Genomic DNA, 22,222 nt, shown 5'->3' with positions numbered 1-22,222 from the left:
TTCTGGTGAGACATGCAGGGCAGGACAGTTGCTAGGGGTACTGGTCCAATATTTTCTTTTTCTTCTGAAGCAAAATACTGTCATGTCAACTGTCTCTAAAGTAACCATGACCGACTTCTACTGACTCGAAAAGTAATGTCACTCAGGAAGGAGTTTTAGCAAACATCCTATAGTTAGAGTACAAAATAGAAAAATTCCATTGGGACCATCAAAATTTGGAATGGAACCAAAGTAATAGGGGCAGCCTTGAATACAAAAAAAGGAACATGGAAGTGGTGATTATGGCTATGGAAATCATCAGCATATCATGGAAAGGCCTTGCTTGAAGGGCACATAACTCTTTAATACATTACCATTATGCAGGATGCAGAGCAGCATTAGGATCTAGCAGCAGACCCCGCCAAGGTGCAGACAAACAGTGAAATGTGTGACTATACCTGCACATGTAGGCACGAAACACATCTCTTGGGAGTCATTTCGTGGCACCCTTTTGGTTAGCACATCGCCATCACTTGCTTACATTTTTCTTCTTTTGGTTTTTTTTGGGTACCCCCTTATGATTGATAGAACCTTTTCAATGTGAATGGTTTCTTAGCAAACAAGATTACAACAACATGCAACAGGGCCCCCGAACTGATAAAATCACAACCCCACCATATTTTTTTCCGATGTGAATCCAAAACCATCTGTTGGGATGAAGTATGTCGTCACTGTATTGCTAGTTTGAGAAGGCTGGGATTTTATATCCCCCACATTGGATTGAAAGACCTTTTACAAAAGTGTAAAAGAAGATAATTACTGTCAACGAAATTAGAAGGTTAAATACCAAAGTTTGGAAGGTGTTGGGAACATCAAATATTCAGCACTGTATCCCATTTAACAAATATAGTTGTAAGCCAAAAGAGAAGGGGTTTTCTTTAGGGAATGCATTAGGACTTGTTTTAAATCATGTATAGGGTTCAAGTGACCGGAGTATCAGCCATTAGACATCCAGAAGAGGACAAAAAACCTCGATGCATTAATTATTGAAGGGGCTGTTTTAGCATATGATGGAGTGCTTTTCCTTTTCTTTCTCCCTTCCAAGTCCCTTTCATTTTGAAGTCGGGGAATGGAATGCTGCCTCCTCCTGATCCTAGCATGCATTAGCAACAGGATATATTGTCTACCTACTCTATTTCCTGTCTCTTCCAAATGCTTTGTGGATTAATTGTGTGATCTATACTGACCCTAATGGTAATTCTAGTCCTTGAAAACCTGACTTGAATCTTGTTAACACAGGGCATTTTGTCTTTGTGATGGTGCATGTATCCAGAAGAAGCCAAGTGAAATTTGTCAAAAAGGGGTCAAAGAAAAGGATTTATAGGTTTAATATAACTTTCATTAACAATGTTGAGAACCCATACTGCCCCATCCTCTTATGAGCATGATATGGCCCATTCAAGCTGTCCTCCCCAATCCCAAATTTTTGGATGCAATGCACCTGTAGTTTCTTCTTCCTTTTTTTTCTTTTAACCTCTAATGCCCCTCCCCCAAATTATTCTGTATTCCATCATTTCAATCATTCACCATATGAATTGGCAACATTTGTGAGATTCTATTTATCTATGTATTTATGGACCCATTTTCTAATTTGTCAATCCTAAGACTGTTTGTTTCCATTTATCCTTATTTCCAGATGTCGGACAAAGCAATATTTATTTCCATGTCTTGCACCTTTCATTTGATGAAACTCCATTTTCTGACTGCTTGGAAAAATAAAATATAGTATGCACAAGCCTAAGTGATTATCCAAAGAACAGAGAATTGATGAAATATGTGGATGTTGACATTGCTTCAACATTATATATATTAAAAACTTTATGAAAAGCAAGTGATTAAACTAGTGAGGCTCCTCCACAATTGAATTTATGAGCTATTTCTTAATATATTATGCATTTGTCTGAGAATGTTTTTTATGATTGATTGAAAGACACCTGAATAGCTGAGGAAAGAACAAGTCACTACTGGCAAAGTTGATTTCTTTTGGATAGCTATCAAGCCTAACATTTTCTGAGTGACCTGCTTGTCTTATTAATTGGCATTTTTATTTCATTTTAAATCTTGAGTAGAAGTGGCTAGTTCAGTGGTTTGCAGCCACTTGACAGAGTTGATTTATGCCTGAGAATATCAAGTCTGTCTATATCAAGGTGGGTGAATAAAAGAAACATATCGGAGCACAGGATTAGTCAAATGTCAATCTTCATGTCCATATATGATCTGCAAGTTCCTTAAACATTTCAAGAACTCTTCATCTCTCAACGAAACCTTGAAGCAAGCGCAAGTATCAAGTTGAATGAGAAGAATTGGTATTGGAAGTGGCCAAAAGCCAAGTTTCAAATCATAAATTGACATAATACTTCACAAAATGGACATGAATATACTAGCAATACATAAGCCTAGTCCTGTTAAAGCCAGTTCTTACTTAACTTGCTCCAGCTGATATCGCATCATCGGTGCGTAAGGTGCTACAGACCACGAATAGATTTTTAGAGACAAACCAAGAAATAGAAGCCCTTAATTTAGACAAAAAGTTAGGGATATACTTATGTGTTTTGGACTCAACCCTTTGCGTAATAGTGATAATTTCATTAGGACAATTGACATCTAACTTGAAACAGATTTGACGTGCGGGAAAGTGGAGGAAACATTTGCCACGTATCTGGAAACAGATTTGATCTGCAGGAAAGTGAGGTCGGAAGCATATTCATGTGCTTTATAGCAAACAAGAAGGTAAGGGCCAAAAGTGCAGTCAAAGTGGCCATGTCGAATGGAAGCAATTCTGTTCTCCATATCTATCCCTTGCCCATTTCTCCATCTGTTGTGCCGCATGTGAATTTGTCCCCTGCATCATTTAACATCCACAATCACTCATCTTACCTAAATATACATAGAATTTGCATGAAAAGTTTAGTTACGTTTCCTTAATCACATATTCAATTCATGTTATTGCTTAGTGAATTACATATGTGAAATCAAGTGGCTAGACTTCGACTATATTTCTGGCTTTGACAGAACACTTTATTCAGGTTCTGGCAGCAAGTCTTTTTTAAGCTTTCAACTGAGTTCGTTACATTCAATTTCAGCCTTCAGGTCTCTCTATAAGCAATTCAACAACGACACTTCATTTAATAGGTTGGCTAGTGTCCAATTAAAAAGAGGGAAAAAACGGTTGTCAACTCATTATTGGTGATAGCTTTCAGAAGTTACTTAATTGTGTACCTGTGCCTTTTTGATGCACTCCGTTTCCAAGTTCAAGTCATAGGCAGAACTGGCAGCAGCAAGCTCCATTGAAAGAAACTGTATTTGGGAAATAAAAAGAAGAAGAAAATTAGTTCAAAATTGTTGGTAGTATTAACTTTGGAGCTAAAACCATTAAGTGGTTATACATGATTTCTTGACATTCAATTTACCTCTACTTGATTCTGTAATGAATGAACATAATTGATTATCTCGTCCAGCATAACCGCCATCCCCATTGTCTGTTGAATCCAGTCATAGGCTCATGTTAAATTACATATGTTCGCAGCTAAGTAAAGATTCATTCAAACAAATAACATGATTGCACCTGGGAAAGTTTTACCTTGTGGCATCCAGGAACAAGGTCTTGCAAGCACCTCATTTTCTCATTTATTTTCTCTCTTCTTACCTGATAAAAAAACTTGGTCATGTTAGAGTTTAAAGATCTTTTCATTATTTCCAGAACATTTCCATTCGTTCTGAGACCAAAGAAAAAAAAGCTACTAATGGATTTATATTTTTCCGCAAAGGTGTACAAACCTACCCTTTCTGCTAAACTGTGACTGTCAGTAGCTTGGCCCCTTCTTGCTCTAACATGAATTACTTCCTCTGCTTTCTCTGGTTGTTTCTCATTGCTCTTTCCTTTCTTCCCTTTGCCTAATCTCTGAAAGTATCAAAATGTAAAAGAGAAATATTTAGCTCAAATCAACGTGAGAATTAAAATTTGTAAGAGAAAGAAGAGTTGAAGAAACAAATGGACATACATTCCTTTTCCTGGTACTGGTGTTTCCTCCGATTTCAGTTGTGGAAACTGCTGGAGAAATGCTTTGGTAGTTGCTGGTGGATTGTTCCATTGCTTTTCTCTTCTTGCTTTCGATGAAAACATCCTCATCCACCGTGACAGTTCGAGCTGTTGGTATTGCAGTAAGGCTGCCGGCAAGCACAGTAGTGGAAAGGTTGTCATGAGTACAGCTTGCTGAGTATTCAGGTAGTTGGTGGGCCAATAAGGTTTCTAGTGAGAAGTCTGCAATGCTGAAATTCTCCAGTAGAGTTGAATTCAGCTCGGAAGACTGCTTTGTCATTTCCATGCTGATATCCATTTCTGACATAGGCTGAGAAGGTCTAAAGCCCTGCAGATGTAGTCTAAACTCGCCCCTATAGAAAGTTTCAATCCTGGACGAATTAAAGACCTCAATTATGGAATGAATTATAAACAGATTGACACTGCTATTTATAGGGGTACCTTATTAGTGAGTTATTAGCATGTCCAAATTATAAAACGGTAGGGTCTAGAGTAATTTTGTTTTTGCTTTTCAATCAAGTAAAACTGAAAACGCATGGGAGTTCCAAGTGGAGATCTCATTTTCTAATCCTGAATTTCTTTTGGTAGGCTCCACTGAGAAGATAGCATAAATCCAATGGAATGGGCCATTGTAATTTTTGAAGTGGAGTTAAAACATTGGAATATATAAGGTATAAAGTTTCCTTTTTTCTTTGTTCACAAAAAATATGGTAAAGCTCAGGAAATAAAGGTAGTAGTAGGTAACATTCATGGCTTTCTTCTTCTATGCCTTCTTTTTCATCCCTTCCTTTTCCAAACTTAACCAGTACAGTGGGTCAGCAATTCTAGCACATGGCAGTAGCATTTGCCCAAAGATAAGTGCTATTCATGAATGGAAATCAGAAAGTGAAGCAATTGCCTGTGAAGCAGAATAGAAGACTTTTTTCTTCCCCTACAAGCAGGTTTCCCATTATTAGATTTTGAATTCATAGTGAACTTATGCCTCTATGGTCCCATTCTTTTCTCTTTTTTCTTTTTGGCATAAGAAAGTTATCATAATTACATTAGCTTTAAAATTCAGGTTCTATTTACATCAACCTGTCGGCAATGGATATCACCAACAACAATTCTTGTACAAAATGATAAAACAAAGTGTCAAGAAGCTGATTAATAGTATATTCTCAAACTGACTTCAGGTAGCTCGATGCCTTGATGCATCGAAAAGTCTGCTACAACATTTTTCTTCCTGCAGCATAACCGAACCTGGGCCAATTGCACAAAAAGATCAAACACTGGAATAATGAGAAAACTATCATGAACGTTTCAAGGTGATAACGTGGTGATTCCTAGACACTTAATGGTAGCATCACTAATCAATCTCTGAGAATGCCTTGTTGTACTGCTACGATCTTTTGAGCCATAGTCTTTTACTGATTACTATCCAGATGAAGGCATGAAAAACGAAGCCTGCTCCACCTTCTGATAACTCCAAAAGCCATCTTCTGATTTCTATATTACTAATACGAAAAGAAAGAGGAAATTCCAATTTTCAGTTTTGACAGGGAGACTTGGAGAACAAATCCCCAGTCCTGACCGACAAACCCCAAAGTGGCAGAGTCCTAATCCTTGACCAATTTAACTAAAACCCGTATAAATTCCCAGGTTCCAAGGCCCCTTATCCTCTGTAACTCGACTAATATTTATCTCGCTCTTTCTTACTCTTCTCTGCCTCCTCTTTTGTCTTATTTGTTCGGTGTTTGCAAAAGTTTTACTGATAATTTTCAAGTAGAAGAAGATGAAGGTGATAGCAGCATACTTGTTGGCCGTGTTGGGAGGAAATACCAACCCTTGTGCTGATGATTTGAAGCACATTCTTGATTCTGGTATTCTTTATTCTTTTAGTTTCTATATGTTAAATTTGGACTTGATTATAGGCTACTAGATTTATTGAGAATGTGAGATTTTTCATCATGCAGGTCAGTTTAAGTTGTATATACTATTTTAAGTCCGAACACTCTGCTAAAGTATAGGTCAAGTTTTTCTTGGTAGCAATTTTCATTGAATCAAATCAAAAACAAATAGTGAAAACAACAAGCAAATAAAACCCTTTATTGATTTCAGTTTGTTGCTGCTGTTTTGGTTGACTGTTGAAGTTGAAGCTGGTGATGCCAAGATTGAGTTGCTTTTGTCCCAAGTCAATGGAAAGGATTTGGCAGAGCTTATTGCTCCTGGAAGACAGAAACTGGCAGCTATGCCTTGTTCTGGAGAAGCTGCCGCTGCTGCTGCTGCTGTTGGAGGCCATGCTGCAGCCTCTGCTGCTTCTCCCTCTGCTGCTGCTGAGGACAAGGAGCAGAAAATTGAAGAAGAATCAGACGAAGACATGTGCTTCAGTCTGTTTGATTGAGGATTTAATTAGAAAGCCTGAGTTCATTAGTTGTTTCGAAATCAAACCAGTTAATCATGTAAAAATTACAATTCATTATTTATTATAAATTAATTTAATAATTTAAATTCTTTTGGTTGAGAATTATCCCAAGTTCTCTTTCACCGATTTATGTATGTTGATTCAACCACGCACGAGTTGCAAATGAGATCATCAAAGGGAAGAGTTCCAAAGGCAATAGGTTGGGTTCCGAATATTGTATTATTTCAATTAAGAAAAAAACATAGCACTACCATTTATGTAAAATTATTTTCAGTAATGGGTTCAAAACGTCGCCGTTTTAAGTTATGAAAACAAACAAAATAAAAACCATAAAAGCGCAAGCAAGCGCGGTTGTTGTTTTCCCTCCCCTGGCCCTTCGCGTCTCTTCCTCAATAGTATTTGCTCTCTCTCTCTCTCAAAGCCCCTAACTGATTTCCTAAATCTTTAACAGTCAGTTTTGCTGCTATTCATATCAGACGAGAAGTTACGAAGGTAATTCTCAACACAATTTGTTTTTTATTATTTTTATTCAAAATTTTCAAGTTTTTTTACTCTTTTCACTTCTTTTACTGTTAATTAAGTGAACTGTTCAATCTTTAAATTCTTTTTTTTTTTAATTTTCCCTTCAATTTAGTTTTTTTTTAATGCAGAATTTATGATTTTTAGAGGCCTCAATAAGGAACAATAAACTTATATATATGTAAAAGTTGGATAATTGACTGTTTCTGCAAGTGGAATGAACTAATGATAAATTACAGTAATAATATGATAAATGTGAAGCAATGAATGAATGATTATCATTCAACTGTGGGATTAAAGGGGAAATGATGCTATATGCTTGAATGATAAATAAGGTTAAAAGAATTGTGGCATGAACCATAGAAGGAACTATATTTCACCAAGATTACATAAAACTTGCTTTGTTTAGCAATTTATGTACAAATTACGTTAAGAAATACCAAATTTACTCACCTAATCTTTCGTCCAAGAAGGCATTTTTGGAAGAGTTCAGGCTTCGATCTTCATTTGGCATGTCAGAAACTCACCGGGCACTGTCTTGAGATTTAGGGGGATTTTGGGTATGAATTGAGAGTTTGAGACAATGATTCACTTGACTTTTTGCAGCTCGGGAATGTCGGCTAAAATTGTCCCCTGCTTGCCACCTCCCCTCTTTTAATCTTCACATCTTACATAAGAACTTCATGTGCACATTGTCTTTCAGTTTTGCAACTTTGAGACTAGAGTTTTTGTTTTCTATTGGGGCCACTGTGAATGACTTGAGACCATGATGTTCACATGAGCGTTTGAAGCTTGACTTTTGGCTGAAAATGTTCCTTATCTGCAAGAGAAACAATGCCAAAACAAACTTAAAAAAAAAGCCTGAAAATGCACATAAAAATTATGGCCCTAAGACATCCCCAAGACTTCAACTAAAGACAAAAGAAAATGCATTATGTGGCATGCAAAATGCCAAAGCCGAAACAGGTTTCAAAGTCTTAAAATCACATGAATGCAATGGCCTCCAGTGGTTTCCGAGATTACAAATAAAGATAAATACATTTTCTACGAATGTGCAAATTGAGTTTAAAGTAAGTCCTGTAGGGGCTTTACATGGAACATGAAGTTCTTAAGTTCGAAACAGTTAGGAAACCTAAGGGATCCAATACCAGTCTCCATAAAAAGTCCCTATCTTGTCCCATTCTGGAGGGAGGTTTTTTTGTTTGTTTCTATTTTAGAGCACTTGTGAAGAGTTTCATGGAGTCAGAGATGGTGACAAAATCTCAGAGTTATGTCTACAATTTTTTCTGGTAGATCAGCTGTAGTCAAATTTCTGTAGCCTCTCTCCTTTTTATGTTTTGTTAAATTCAAACTTATTTCATGTTCAAAGATACCAGGCTTGTTTTTTGTTTCCTATTCATTTATTCATCAATTTTTTTTTTCTCTACTTAGTGTATCTAGTTAGTATAATAATCAATTGAGCGAGCATTGCATATCTCTTACTTCAACTTCTATTGACATTTATTTTTTAATATTTGGGAAATTGACTATAGAAACCTCCGAATTTACAGTTTTGCAATCTGGTAACAAAATGTAAAGTGTGGTAGATTGATCATACTTTGGTTAGTTGGCATATTTTCTCTTGCGGTACTTTGGATTATGTACATATTTATCATTCATCAACACATCTAATTCATCTAGACCTCTTAGTTTTGCATACAGTTCCACAGCTATACCTTCCTGTATTGCAAAAGTTCCTAGGCTTAATTGCTTAAATTATAACCCCAACTTTTTCTTTTCTTTTCTTTGTTATGGTATCAAGTCTGAGGTCAAGTACTTGTCGGAGTTTCCTCTCTCAGCAGTCCGGTCGAACTTTAGCTATACTGGCATTTTCTAAAGGAACATTCGTCGATTCATAGGATTTGCTCTTTGGTTTCTGGGACAGTTAGGACTGCTACCGAGGAGCCGTTTTCTATTGTCATTCAATTGAATTTGGAAACTGGAAAATAAGGAATTCCCTTCTCTTAGATTTTCTTCCCCTTTCCTTGACCAGCAGTTTCTGCACTGAGTACTTAAATGGAATGTACATGATATCCTCCAATGATGATTAAGTTACATATCCTCTGTTTTTACAATTGTAAGTATTGGATAAAAGATAATTTCTCTTCTCTCTCTCTCTCTCTCTCTCTTTTGCCCTTTCTAAATTTTATGAAAGGCATCAAAATTCCAGAGTGAGAGAAGAGGACTTGGAGTATCACTCAATAAATTTTGATTTAACAAACCAACATCCAATGCATCATGAAAACTTATCACTCAATATAAATGTTTTTACCATTTTTTAATAAAGGGAAAATAAATTCACATGCACAAAAATAGATTTAATAGTTGAATATAAAATGTTCTTCAAAAAAAGAAATAAGTTTAATAGAGGGATCATTATGATATAAAAGACAATACAGCTCAAGTATAATTCATTATCATAACATTATTCATAAGTCCCAATTAAAACAAATTATGGAACAATTTTTATTCAGATAAGAAAAGAAAGAGATTTTTATGTAAATTGTAAGAAAAAAAAATTGCTACCATCGTATGGATTTTGTCAAAAGTTTATGTTAATTTATGGGTTTTATTTATTCTGCTGAATCTAATAATTAAGGTTAAGATAAGCTCAAATGAAATCTGTGTGAAACAGCGCAAATTGACTGCATTGTCTAAGACTATGAGTCCTGACTTACTGCCAAGATAATTACTTCATCTACAGGAAAATTTGCACACCCAAGAAGAAGTAGGTAAATCAAGAAACAAGACCACACTAACAGAGTCCAGATGAGATAAAATTACTACGCGGGACAACTGTTGTGCCCAATACCAAGGGCAAGCTCAATTTTCTCAGCAATGGCCATTCTTCTGTCAATCCAATCCACCTTCCATCTCCAATCTACTCCTAAAATGACCTTCCAGCCCTTTGCTATCCTAAACAAAACGCAGAAAATGAGAGTTCCATATGAGCTGAAACAAGGGCAGGCACGTATTTTCCATCAGCTTCCTTCTGGTCTGAACATGGAGGTTATTGTGCAGAAGAGTGTGAAAGAAAAAGACCCAGATGAGACAAAGAGCCCACCTTTGGTTTTTGTTCATGGAAGTTACCATGCAGCTTGGTGTTGGGCTGAATGTTGGTTACCTTTCTTCTCTGCTTCTGGCTTTGATTGCTATGCTCCTAGTTTGCTTGCTCAGGTCATATTTCTCAATTTTTTTGAAAGCTCAATGTTTTGCTTTATGCTGAAAGCTTGAAATCTACACCTCCCTAGAGCTTAGATTTTACATTTTAGGGTAAACAGTAGTAATTGCAACTGCACCTATCTCCATCGCCCTATAGTTCACTGAGATGAAGGCCAATTTTAGGGCAATGTGGTATAAATCTTTTCATTTCCTTCTTTTTTTTTGTAAGAAAACTTAAACAGTCAGTTCTAAAATGCTAAGGTGAATGAAATGCAAGTATATTACTCTATAAACTGAATGGTTTAATGCCTAAAATTGTCATCAAGAGATGGGCTTTGCAGCTACGATCTTGCATTTCCTAAGGTATATTAATTGCAATTAAGTGTCCTTAGTATTATTATGCTTTCAGATAAATGAACTCTTCCTTAATAATTCTTTTCACAGAGAAGTAGTAGACATCACAGCAAAATCAATTGGATGTTTTCCCTTTGACCATTGGATAGTAATGCTCTTATTGTCCACTTTCACAATTAAAATCCTCTTGGACCATGTTTCATCTACCAAGAGCATCATCTCCACATCCTTTATTAGACTGAGTGACTGACTACAACTCCTAAGTTTTCTCTCTTTAATAATTTGAAAGCTACTTTTCAAAAAAAAAAGTTTGAAAGCTGAGGTGTTTGGTCATAAAATTATCAAAGCTTGACTAACAATCCTCTTAGTTTAGCTATGGCATATTTACAAAATTTCATTTTTAAGCAACTTTTTTTTGCAAATTTGGTACTGATTTGGAATATTGTTGCTGCATGAGGGCAGGGTGAAAGTGATGCACCTTCTGGTACTGTTTCCGGTTCTCTTCAGGTATTTTGCCTTTTGCCAGAAAATAGTTGCTTTCAAAAAATAACTTTGATATTGCCTTCTTTGACTCTTTTGAACATTATTGATTAGACTAAAGGAGATCCTCTTCTAATATGCCGTTCACTCATAATCTGTAGACACATGCAGGTGATGTTGCTGACTTCATCCAAAGGAACCTCAGCTCGCCACCAGTCTTACTTGGGCACTCATTTGGAGGGCTTATCATCCAGTATTATATTGCAAATATGAGAAATGAACAATCTTTTGGTAAGTATGTACATATGGGTGGTTCACAATATTCGAGAAAGTGAGGACTAATCGATCAATGAGGCATAGGCAATAGTTTGGTATGATTGTGACATTGTCGTAGTAAAGTTCTTTGCCTCTGCTTAATATTGTGAAAGTGTTCCAGAGGGTGATTCACACTTCCTGATGTCATGTGAATCGTCTTACTATTTGTTCATGAGTTTGAAAAACTGTAGAAATATTGGGTAGAATATTTAAGCTAATCTTTAGAAATCATTTGACTGACTAGGGTTCTTGTCTAGAATCTAGCTTGTGCCTCAAGGTAATAATGCATGACCTTATATAAAATTTAGACCATGACATGTGTTTCAACTTTGAGGTAGGTCTTGTGAAGTGAGTCTTATAGATCTAAAAGCCTATCTTTCATGATTTGATGTTGATTTTTTTAGTGGTTTGAAGAAAGAATTTCCTTATACTGACTGTCTTCTTATGCTGATTGCATGTATCTAGAAATGGACACTTTGTACCCCAAACTCACAGGTGCTGTTTTAGTCTGCTCTGTTCCCCCCTCTGGTAATAGGTGACTTACCATGCTACAAAAGTTTACACTCTTCTTTATTTTGAAAGTAACTGCCCATGCCTCACATTCCTTATTTTGCTCAGTGGCTTAGTGTGGCGGTATCTCTTTACCAAACCCATTGCTGCTTTTAAGGTAACTGTTTTTACATTTTGAGGACACCAATATGAAAACATATCTCAACCCCCTAGTCTTTTCAGGTTCATTCATTCAGACTAGGTTTATGGGTATAAAGGAACTTGAATCTGCATTTTATTCTTCCAATAGGCTTTACAAGCTCTGAAACTATGCTGCTGTTCTCAATATTTTATTTTAGATTTTGCAAGCTGTATTTTTCCACAGGGTCAGGGAAAGATTAATTAGAGATTCTGCATTTTTATATTGAGGACATCCCATGATTGAAATTTAGAAATAAATAAATAACGGAAAGAAAAAATACCACAAGAGAAACACATCCTTCTCTGATTGATAAAATGGTAATAGTTTTTTGTGATATCCTACTTCTTTTTCTCCTGCCTTAACTTTCATGAAGAATATACATATGAAACCTTAAATGCTTGACAAGGATTTGTTCAATCTCCTGAGCAGGTGACTCGTAGCCTAGCTGCTAAAGCTTTTCAAACTTCGGTATCTCTTTGTAGAGAGACCTTTTTCTCTTCTAAAATGGAAGATAATCTGGTGCTACGGTTTGTACATCGGCCATCTATTTACATCTATGAGCATTGGTTGCTTTCTGTTGTTTGGAATTGTTAATGGTAACAAATAAGCTTCTTCGTACAATCGTGTTTCATTCAAACTTTATAGTGAAATAAACTACCAATAATGCAAACCGAAGTCATATTGGTAATTTTGAATAAGATAAAGATGTCTATAACCTCAACAATATCAACTTAATATAGAATTAACTTGAGAATCTATTTGTGTAAAAGACATTTTGAAGGTGAATTCACAAAATAATGAGTGTCTTTTTTTTTTTTTTCTGGTATCTGGATATCTGTCTGCCCATTTTCAGACTTTATATAAGATGTTTATACAGCAAATGAGATTCTGAAGTTAACAAGTAAGGAAATGTGAATATTCATAATTGTTTTTCTGCATAGATGTTATAGGATATGACTCTTATCTGGCATTTGGTGCTTTACTACATCAACTTTCCAATGGAAGGTGATTGTTGGGTTAAATTAGTAGAAAAAAAACATTGTAGCATTTAGTATATATGAGAAAGTGCTAATTCAACTCTTAAAAAGATAATATTACAGTGTTTGATTTACAAGTTCTTTATTGGGAATGTGATGTTAATTTCTTAAATTATGCTTATATATCAAAATACAAGTTTAATACACTTGCATGCTTTTATAATTAAATTAGCTAAGTTTTAGAGATTAAATTAGTTAATTTGTTTATTTAATTATCTATTTCGTTAGTTAATTAATTAAACGAGATTTGCATGCTTTTTATAATTAAATTAGTTAATTAAACGAGAATGTAAGAAAGAGGCTGTTGAGCATCTCAATTCAAAAGAAATTAGTTACTTTCCCAGTACTTTGAAAAGTAACATTACCACCCCTCCTCATGGGAATGAGATTCCCATGGGTGAAGTTAAAGTGATAGCAAAGAGGAGGGATCGATGCTAGAAAGCGGAGTACACACACAGAAATCGTAGTCCATAGCTCTAAACTTTGTAAACTGGGCACCCATATTAAAGGCACTAAACATAGTCAGGATATGGTTGTAGTCAGCTTTCGCCTTTTTACATGTCCTCTTAGCTTAACACAGGTTCAGTCAAGGTTTCAAACCTATACGGACTGTATGATGTGCTTAGGGTAATAAGGTCATGGTGTGCACGCTGTCGTGCTACAGTAATAACACCACGAAGTACCAGCCTTTAGTGTTAATTTCCTATAGTGGCATGCGGTGGTCAGTAAAATAACTTCATAAGTTTTTTGACGCAAAGGACCCATTGAGGTGGCAATTGCAGAGCATATGACTTATATCATTGCTTATTAAATATGAATAGTGGATTCATACTCAGTTATGAATTTAGAGGAGAGAGTAGTCAAAGAGAGAAAATTTAGATAACTATACTTGATGTGTCACACAATATTTTACAAGTAAAAAAAGACGTGCCTCTTTTATATTGAAGGAGTTGCCTTATATAGGCGTTATAAGACCAAATAAGAATAAATTAGTCACTATCAATAATAGTGATATGACACTTACAAGATTTCTATGCCTTTATTTATTAAAGCCTTACATGATAAGACTAAAAGGTTACATAATTGGTACATATTTTTCTATAAGTAAAAGCAAAAGATAAAAACAAAAGCATAAAGACAAAAGAAGAAGGAATCTAATTCATTTTACTTCTTTTGAGGTAACGTTACTTTTAAGGAGAGCACTAGATTTCTTAATTCTTTATTTTGATGTGACAACACACTGGTGACGTGGCATGTTGAGACACTTAGCATTATTAAACATAATTTGGATTTTATGGGCTTTGGATTTTTAGCATTCATAGGTTGTCAAATGGGAAGTTCAGATAGTTGTTGTCTACTCCAAGGGAGAAGTTATAGTAACAAATTTGTTCATAGGTTCGGTTTGTTGTTTCCATTTCTTCTTCGGGGAGCATTTCTTTGCCTTTGCTAGTGGATGCCTTGGTTACACCCGGTTCTATGCATAGCTCATCAACAGAGAAGTCTTCCGGGTCAAAATCTTCACCTAAGTCATATGGATCATTTTCAAAATCATAAGCATCGAGGTCTTGGGTCTCTCTGAAGCTAGTTGGGACTTTTGGTTGTGGCTCTTGGATGATCGGTGTCTGTCAATTTGGGTTCCATTGTACCGGCTTGAGCTTAGACATATTAAATTCAAAGATAGGATCCAGTGGTTTGGTGGTTGGGTTTTAAAATTTGTCTTGATAGATTTGTCTATCTATCCTTAATTGGGTGACAGTCTTTAGGATATTCTTTCCAAGGCTAGTCACGAAACTAGGGCTTGATTTTTACTAGAATGGCTTTGTTCATTTCACAGAGCTGTTTTTATATTTCATGATGCTCTTGAGGATGCATATGAATTTCATTGTGGAGGTAGTATATTTGGCTGGATAGGATGGTTGTGTAAGGGAAATACTAGATGATATCTTTATAGTTGTAGAGCCTATGAAACACAATGAGATTATATTTGTGGTTTTTATGGAATTTTTTATACATTGTGAGTCATTTTTTCCAATAGGCATGGGTTTGAACCAATTGAGGAAGTGTTTGAAGTGGTCATGGTGTGGATCAAGGATGTGCTTGTTGGGCCAAAAATGCTGTCCTAGAACTTTTGGAGAGTTTTCATGAGAAGATCAAATGGAAACTCAATAGCAACATAGTACAGGTGACAAAAATACTAGAGAAAGCAAAGAGTCTCTTTTGGGAAAGTTATCTAGTGCCGGGTAGGAAAATGGAGTGGGTGAATGAATGGATACCTAAGATGGATTTCTATGGGCTGGCTTGTTTAATCACCAAATCTCCTTATTATCTAACTTTGATATCTTATTTAGAGTGGGTAGGCATGAGTATGGAAGGAATGTGTGGTAACTAAAGTGAGGAGCTCTAGTGGGGGCTCGTCAAGGGGAAGGTTTTCCTTTAGGTCAGGAAGGTCTTTCGAATGAGGAAGATATGAGGGGTTGACAAAAAGGTTTAAAAAAGGAGGGAGCATCTCCAAATGGTCAAAACAATGGTCTAACCATTGCGATAACTAAGAGCATTTTAGAGAGGGGAGTGATTTTGAGTAGAAAGACTTGGTCGGGATAGCATATCCAAGAAGACATTGTCTTTACCTTTTATATGCTTGAAGGAAAAAGAATACTATGAAAATCATTGCGCCCAGCATAATAGTTGTGCATTAGGAAGAGTTTTCTTTCTGAAGTTAAGCATGTGCTCAAAGGTTGACATGTTTGATTCCACAGTGAAATGATGGCTTATTAGATGAACCTCGAACTTCTGAATACCATTTTTGACGGCAAGAATCTCCTTAAAAATGGAGTGGTAGTGGATTTTCGAGTCTTTAAACTTTCCATTTTTGTATCCACATACTTTTCTTTGTCAATTGGACTCTTCAAGTAATATTGCGGACCAATAATGGTTACTTACATTAGTTTGGAGTATATTGTTTTTCCTCGTCAAAACTCACCAGGGTAAGAGACAAGCTCTTCCATTATCAAAGTAGTCTCATCATTAGGCATGGGGACTAAGCAATTAGACCAATTGATATAGATCACAAATATCTTTTCCTCCATCTCTTTCATATTCCCTATTATGCCAATTTCCTAAAAAGTCTACTACCATTTATATGGTAACTTTGCCAGCTCCATAGCATTGTTATCGAGTTCCCCACTTTCAATCTCAAGTGGGCTTTCAATCTCAAGTGGGCCATCATAGAAAGGTTCTAATCAGTAAACCTCTCAACATTTCTCAAATGGTTCTATCATTTGGAAATGTGGCGAATACTTCTCAAAACCCACATTAGTGACCCATACAGTTTTACTATCATCATCTTTGAAAGACTTTTTACTTCATAAGGATTCAAACCATTTGTTACACCTTACACTTCTTCCCCACTTCCTCTTTATGAAAACGCTTCACAAGGAAACAACTTTACAAAGAATTGCTTGACCTTCTTTGCAACATGAATGACAAAACCATCCCTGAAGAAAGATACCCATATCTCCAAGAGAATCCATGGCAACACTATTGTAACACCTCGTACCCTTGTTTAGTCGTCAATAAGACCCTATTGATAAAACGAAGAGTCACTTGATGTAAATTAAGGGTCAAAAAACGGATACGAGTAAGGACATTTTGGAATAAAATATTATTTTATTTTATAAATAAATAATATTAAAATATTAATATTTTATTATTTGTCAAAATTAGTCATAAAAGAAGGTTCTATGACTAATTTAAGTGAGGGAGAAGAAGTACAAATGAATTTTGGAGATAAATGACGTAAGTGAAATCGCATGATTTTATTAAATAGAGCTAACGCTGGTAAGTCAATATTTAAATATTACGGTGATACCTCGTTGAAGAACAACTTCGATATTTTGATTGTACACGTGTAAGAGAAAGAAGATAGAAAGAAATTAGAATTTTTACAAGTGTCGAAAATACTAATTTTAAAATACGAAAACTTGAGGATTGTATAGCAAATACAAGGAAGTTGGGAATTTGTATGTAAATTTTATTATTTTGAGGAAATAAAATAAACAAATAATGAGGTAAATGATAAAATAATAAAATAATAAAAAGGAATTGGGAGTGGAAGGAGGTTGGAAGGGTCCACCACGTGAATAAAGAAAAAAAAAAGAAACAAAGATAAAAAAGTGAGGGATCTGTCATACAAAAATAAAAAGAGAGAAGACAAGATTAGTTGGGCAGTTGCCCATGTGACCTATTTAGGAGTCAAATAAATATTTTTTTTTCATGATGAAAGATGGTAGGGGCCGGCAAGGAGTAAAAAAGAAGAAAAAGATTGAATGAATGAGAGGGAGATAAGGACAAAAAGTTGTCATTTTCGTTCTTTTTCCCCCTTCCACGTGAAATTCATTTTTTTTTCTTTTCTAACCATCAGCTTTTAGGGAGAAATAAAAAAAAGAAAGAAGGTCGACCAAAAGGGGAGAAGAAGAGGAAGGAGGAAGAAAGAAAGGAAGGAAAAAGAGAGAAAGATAGGGTTGGAAAAGAGAGGTTGTGTGCTGCCACTTAAAGGAGTAAAAGGAGGAGAGTTTTGTTGTAAATTTTAAGGGGAAAAGAAAGTTGAGTTTGCTGTTGGATTTTGAGGAAAGAAAAAAAAGGAAGTTGAGTTTTGGGGTGTTGCCGGCGGTGAGAAAGAGAGGAAGGAAGTGTCGTTGGCGGTGAGAGAGAAAAGAGGGAAAAGAAAGAAAAAAAAAGGGGGAGTGGGCATAGCCCAAGGAGAAATGGCAAAAGCCCATGAGAAGGGCCCAATGGCAACAAGGAAAGAAAAGTCTAAAAGAGGAAATAAAGATGGAAACTTGAGCCAACTTAACTCAATTTGGAAGTGTTAAAATAAAGATAGTGCACTATAGTGGCGTGCCAAAGGAAATAACGAGCGGTCAGCAAGTAGAAATAGCGATGCAATATCCCGCTATTGTGAGGTGAGTAAGGGGGTGTCAATTTTAAAATTTTTGTAAATATATACCTATACGTATGATTTATTTTAAACACGAAAATTGTGGATAGCATGTGCTGGCAGCAATCNTATGAATGCAAATTATTTTAAAAAATTGTTTTGAATATATATGTATAAATTATAGGTAAAGTTAAAGTGTTTTGAAAATCGAGAAACAAGCTCTTCACACTGTTTTACATCAAAATTCGTGCCTTGTATTTGTGCAATGTGCATTCACGTTTATATTGTTTATTCACCATGCAAATTATTGTTCTGATATTCATGTATAAATATATTTTGAGGAAATGATAGATTTTATTATACCCTGTGTTGAATGCTTTGAAATTAATTTTAAGACGAGCTTTTAAGGACATAACACAATTTCAAAATGGTTTTACAAACCGAAAGATTCGAGAGTAGGTCGGTTGTCACTTCGGTTAAGTGTGACCCTCGTGCACGAGTGAGATCTAGTTAGAGGACCTTTGGATCACTGACGGGCGGTTAGGCGTGGCAAGGACCACTGCGTATGATATATGTATGCGTGGCTAGGCCACCAGATGATTTCGCGGTTGTGATCGCTTGATTTTTCGATGTCGACCAACATCGTTGAGACTGTCATGGCATGTGGGATCCGGTGGAGTGAGGCTCACGGAGGTTATTACGTGGTATAGGGACCATGGATTTTATTTGATTTCCTATTTGAGACAAAAATCTCTTTGGGTTTTCAGACTCTTATTTTACATCAAGTGACTGTTCGTTTTATCGATAAAGTCTTATTGACGGCTAAACAAGGGTACGAGGTGTTACAATAAATATTTATTTGACTCCTAAATAGGTCACATGGGCAGTTGCCCAACTAGTCTTGTCTTTTCTCTTTTTATTTTTGTATGGTCGATCCTTCACTTACTTCCTTATCTTTGTTTTTTCTTTTTTTTTTTATTCATGTGGACGACCCTTCCAACCTCCTTCCACTCCCAATTACTTTTTTTTTATTTATTGTTTTATCATTTACTTCATTATTTATTTATTTTATTTTCTCAAAATAATAAAATTTACATACAAATTCTCAACTTTCTTGTATTTGCTACACAATCTTCAAATTTTCGTATTTTAAAATTGGTCCTTCCGACACGTGTAAAAATTCTAATTTCTTTCTATCTTCCTTCTCTTACACGTGTACAACTAAAATATCAAAATTATTTTTCAACGCGGTATCATCGTAATATTTAAATATTGATTTACTCGCGTTAGCTCTATTTAATAAAATCACATGGTTTCACATACGTCATTTATCTCCAAAATTCATTCGTACTTTTTCTCCCCCATTTAAATTAGTTATAGAACCTTCTTTCATGACTAATTTCGATAATCAATAAAATATTAATATTTTAATATTATTTATTTATAAAATAAAATAATATTTTATTTCAAAATGTTCTTCTCACCCGTACTCGCTTTTCGATCTTTAATTTACATCAAGTGACTTTTTATTTTATCAATAAGGTCTTGTTGACGGCTAAACGAGAGTACGGGATGTTACAACTATCCCATGGGATATGCCCAAAAAATTGAAGCTACATCTACAAATCTACACTGACAACCACTCCCAATGGTGGAATTGAAATGATTGGAGATATAAGCCTTTACATCTCAAACATGTGAATCTACCCTTAATGCTCCTTTCCTTAGCAAAATATTTTCCTTACAATCCATACTGGACAAATGATCAGGACTTTGGTTTCAACCCAAGCAGATTCTTCAAGATGGATATGTGCCATTTTGACAGACAAATATACCTTCTAGCAAGGGTTGACTGAACCAACATCTTAACTTCAGGAGCAAATGGAACACTCCGTGGCTAGAACTATGGAGAATAGTCCAAGAGATACTTACCATAACAAATCAAGAATGGCCTATTCCCCCAAGACAAGCAAGGCCCAACTTCGCAAAAAACAGCCCATGAAAGCCCAAAATTCAAGGCTTATAAAATTCAAATAATGTTAAAGGTCATGTCACCAATACGTTGTCGTATCAGGATATAGAATAAAGGAATCCAATACTCTCCTCAAAAGTAATATTATCTCAAAAGGAACAAAAAGAATCAAATTCCCTCCCTTTTTATTTTTTGCTTTCACCTTTAGGAAAATGTGCACCAATTATGTAACTTTTAGTCTTATTATATAAGCCTTTAATAAAGGTATAGGAATCTTGTAACTGTTAGATCATTATTGTCGATAGTGACTAGTTTGTTATTATTTGGTCTTACAATGCTTATATAAGGCAACATCCTTCAGCATGAAGGAGGCACGTCTTCCTTGTAAAATATTATGTGAAATATCAAGTATGGTTTTCTAAATTTTCTCAGTAACTGAATATGAATTTACTGTTTACACTTAGTAAGCAATGACATGAATTATATGTTCAACAGTTACCACCTCAATGGATCTTCTGCATTAGAAAACTCATGAAGTTATTTTACCAACCACCGCATGCCACCGTAGGAAATTAACGTCGAAAATCAGTACTTTGCGACGTCGTTACCATAGCACTACAATGTGTACACCGGTGGCCTATTACCCTAAGTACATCAAACAATTCGTGTAGGTCTGAGTTATTGACTAAGCTTGTATTAAGTCAAGAGGGAGTGTAAAAGGGCAAGAGTCAACTACAAATATATCGTGACTATGTTTAGTGTCTTCAATATGGATGCTTGATTTACGATGCTTAGTATTATGGATTACGATTTTTGCATGTGTATTCCAGTTTCGGGAAAATGTCCTAACTTTTTACATGAATTGCTTGACAAGTTTGAATTTTAAACCTCATAATCATGGAGTGTAAACTTAACTCTTAAGAACACATGTGCCCTTCAGATAGATTTATCATTCTTCTGTGCTGGGAGAAGTGTGTCATCATGGAGTGTTTGTGTTTGCCTGAAATTCCCAGCGCTTTTCATGTGGCATACACTATGACTTGCTGTCATTCTTCTCTAAGTTACAGGACATCAAAAAGTTTTGATTATTCATTTTGCATTCCATTTGTCTAACGGCTAAACTTGCTAGAAGGGTATAAAACCATGGGCCAATAAAAAAATTGTTATTTGATGTACTGAAGAAAATGTCTTCTAGATTAAAACCTAGTTCCCCCAATCCTTTTCTTGTATTCTGTCGTACTGCATGCCAGCTTTGATTATATTTGTTTTCTTTCAGTTACCAGGAGCTAATGAAAGAAAGCTCAAGGATGCCGTTGTTTGATCTTAGGAAGCTGAATGCATCTCTTCCAGTGCCGAAAATGACCAAATCTTCCACTGAAGTTCTTGTTCTGGGTGCAAAAGATGACTTCATAGTGGTAATCCCCATCTTCAGCATATGATCTATTCCCTTCCAAGTTTACTGCATATTGTTTCCTCTGATCCCATACCAAATTCCGCAAACATATGAGAATAATATGCATAACCAGAAAAATTAAATGCCTGAAACTTTGCTTTGACCTTTTTCATCATTTTTGGACCCTTTACCCCCTGTTTATAGATCAATATATCTTGTAGGACCCTGAAGGACTGAGGGAAACAGGCAGGTTCTATGATGTGTCACCAATTTGTATTGAAGGAGTTGCCCATGACATAATGTTGGACTGTTCATGGGAAAAAGGTGCTAATGTGATACTATCATGGTTAAATGGTTTGAGCAGATAGTACATGATATGACCATGGAGGATATTTTATAGAAGGCTTCTCATTTGCTCTCAGCCAACATGTATGAATAATACTGTTTTTTTTTTTTGAATAATTCGAGATTTAACTCAAGGAAATGCTTGATGAGAATGATGAATTAATATTATGATGAATTAATGGTAATTCATTCTTCTTTTTTATATATTTTTTTAATTCTTTCTAATTTGAAAGCCATTTTCTCTTTATATTAAAGTGTAAAGGGAATAAGAAAACAATTGTTGAACTACCTATTAATTTTAAACTTTTAATATGCTATTTTGCTATAGTGATTTAAATCATAAAAAAAGAACAAAATTGAATAGCTCAAATTTAAGATTTGCCTTATTTTTCAAATATTGAAGATAGTTGTCTTTTTTTTTTTTTTGCCTTTTGCTTTCAATGTAGGGTAAAAACTAAAAGAATACTTCTTTTTTATTGAATAAACTCTTTATTTTT

The 22,222-nt window shown here is 35.3% G+C and overlaps 3 protein-coding genes across 3 annotated transcripts; 2 read left to right on the top strand and 1 right to left on the bottom strand.

Annotated features, from left to right (window-relative positions):
* Positions 2,222 to 4,478, bottom strand: LOC18602048 (transcription factor bHLH75). The gene is made up of 6 exons (XM_018118908.1): positions 4,041 to 4,478; positions 3,821 to 3,940; positions 3,605 to 3,685; positions 3,450 to 3,518; positions 3,259 to 3,336; positions 2,222 to 2,881 (listed from the first exon to the last, which is right to left on the bottom strand). Exons 1-6 carry the CDS (start codon positions 4,383 to 4,385, stop codon positions 2,789 to 2,791), a joined length of 786 nt encoding a protein of 261 aa, XP_017974397.1. The 5' UTR covers positions 4,386 to 4,478; the 3' UTR covers positions 2,222 to 2,788.
* Positions 5,120 to 6,587, top strand: LOC18602047 (60S acidic ribosomal protein P2). The gene is made up of 2 exons (XM_018119943.1): positions 5,120 to 5,940; positions 6,211 to 6,587. The coding sequence occupies exons 1-2, from the start codon at positions 5,853 to 5,855 to the stop codon at positions 6,459 to 6,461; spliced, it is 339 nt and encodes a 112-aa protein (XP_017975432.1). The 5' UTR covers positions 5,120 to 5,852; the 3' UTR covers positions 6,462 to 6,587.
* On the top strand, positions 6,856 to 21,910 carry LOC18602046. The gene is made up of 9 exons (XM_018119942.1): positions 6,856 to 6,974; positions 9,745 to 10,217; positions 11,019 to 11,063; positions 11,198 to 11,327; positions 11,817 to 11,886; positions 11,970 to 12,018; positions 12,472 to 12,569; positions 21,264 to 21,402; positions 21,602 to 21,910. Exons 2-9 carry the CDS (start codon positions 9,879 to 9,881, stop codon positions 21,746 to 21,748), a joined length of 1,017 nt encoding a protein of 338 aa, XP_017975431.1. The 5' UTR covers positions 6,856 to 6,974; positions 9,745 to 9,878; the 3' UTR covers positions 21,749 to 21,910.

Source organism: Theobroma cacao, chromosome 4 (genome assembly GCF_000208745.1).
Source record: "Theobroma cacao cultivar B97-61/B2 chromosome 4, Criollo_cocoa_genome_V2, whole genome shotgun sequence".
In the NCBI taxonomy this organism is placed as follows: domain Eukaryota; kingdom Viridiplantae; phylum Streptophyta; class Magnoliopsida; order Malvales; family Malvaceae; genus Theobroma; species Theobroma cacao.
Note: the sequence above shows the minus strand (reverse complement) of the source record. Positions and strands in the feature narration are given on the sequence as shown.

What these genes read in the sequence shown, in the direction of transcription:
- LOC18602047 (XM_018119943.1), top strand. Translation starts at nt 5,853, where the DNA reads ATGAAGGTGATAGCAGCATACTTGTTGGCCGTGTTGGGAGGAAATACC. An exon ending in GAAGCACATTCTTGATTCTG is followed by an intron (nt 5,941 to 6,210) that starts GTATTCTTTATT and finishes TGACTGTTGAAG; the next exon opens with TTGAAGCTGGTGATGCCAAG.
- LOC18602048 (XM_018118908.1), bottom strand. Translation starts at nt 4,385, where the DNA reads ATGTCAGAAATGGATATCAGCATGGAAATGACAAAGCAGTCTTCCGAG. An exon ending in GTCACAGTTTAGCAGAAAGG is followed by an intron (nt 3,686 to 3,820) that starts GTAGGTTTGTAC and finishes TTTTTTTATCAG; the next exon opens with GTAAGAAGAGAGAAAATAAA. An exon ending in CATTACAGAATCAAGTAGAG is followed by an intron (nt 3,337 to 3,449) that starts GTAAATTGAATG and finishes TCCCAAATACAG; the next exon opens with TTTCTTTCAATGGAGCTTGC.
- LOC18602046 (XM_018119942.1), top strand. Translation starts at nt 9,879, where the DNA reads ATGGCCATTCTTCTGTCAATCCAATCCACCTTCCATCTCCAATCTACT. An exon ending in GAGAAATGAACAATCTTTTG is followed by an intron (nt 11,328 to 11,816) that starts GTAAGTATGTAC and finishes GCATGTATCTAG; the next exon opens with AAATGGACACTTTGTACCCC. An exon ending in GAAGATAATCTGGTGCTACG is followed by an intron (nt 12,570 to 21,263) that starts GTTTGTACATCG and finishes GTTTTCTTTCAG; the next exon opens with TTACCAGGAGCTAATGAAAG.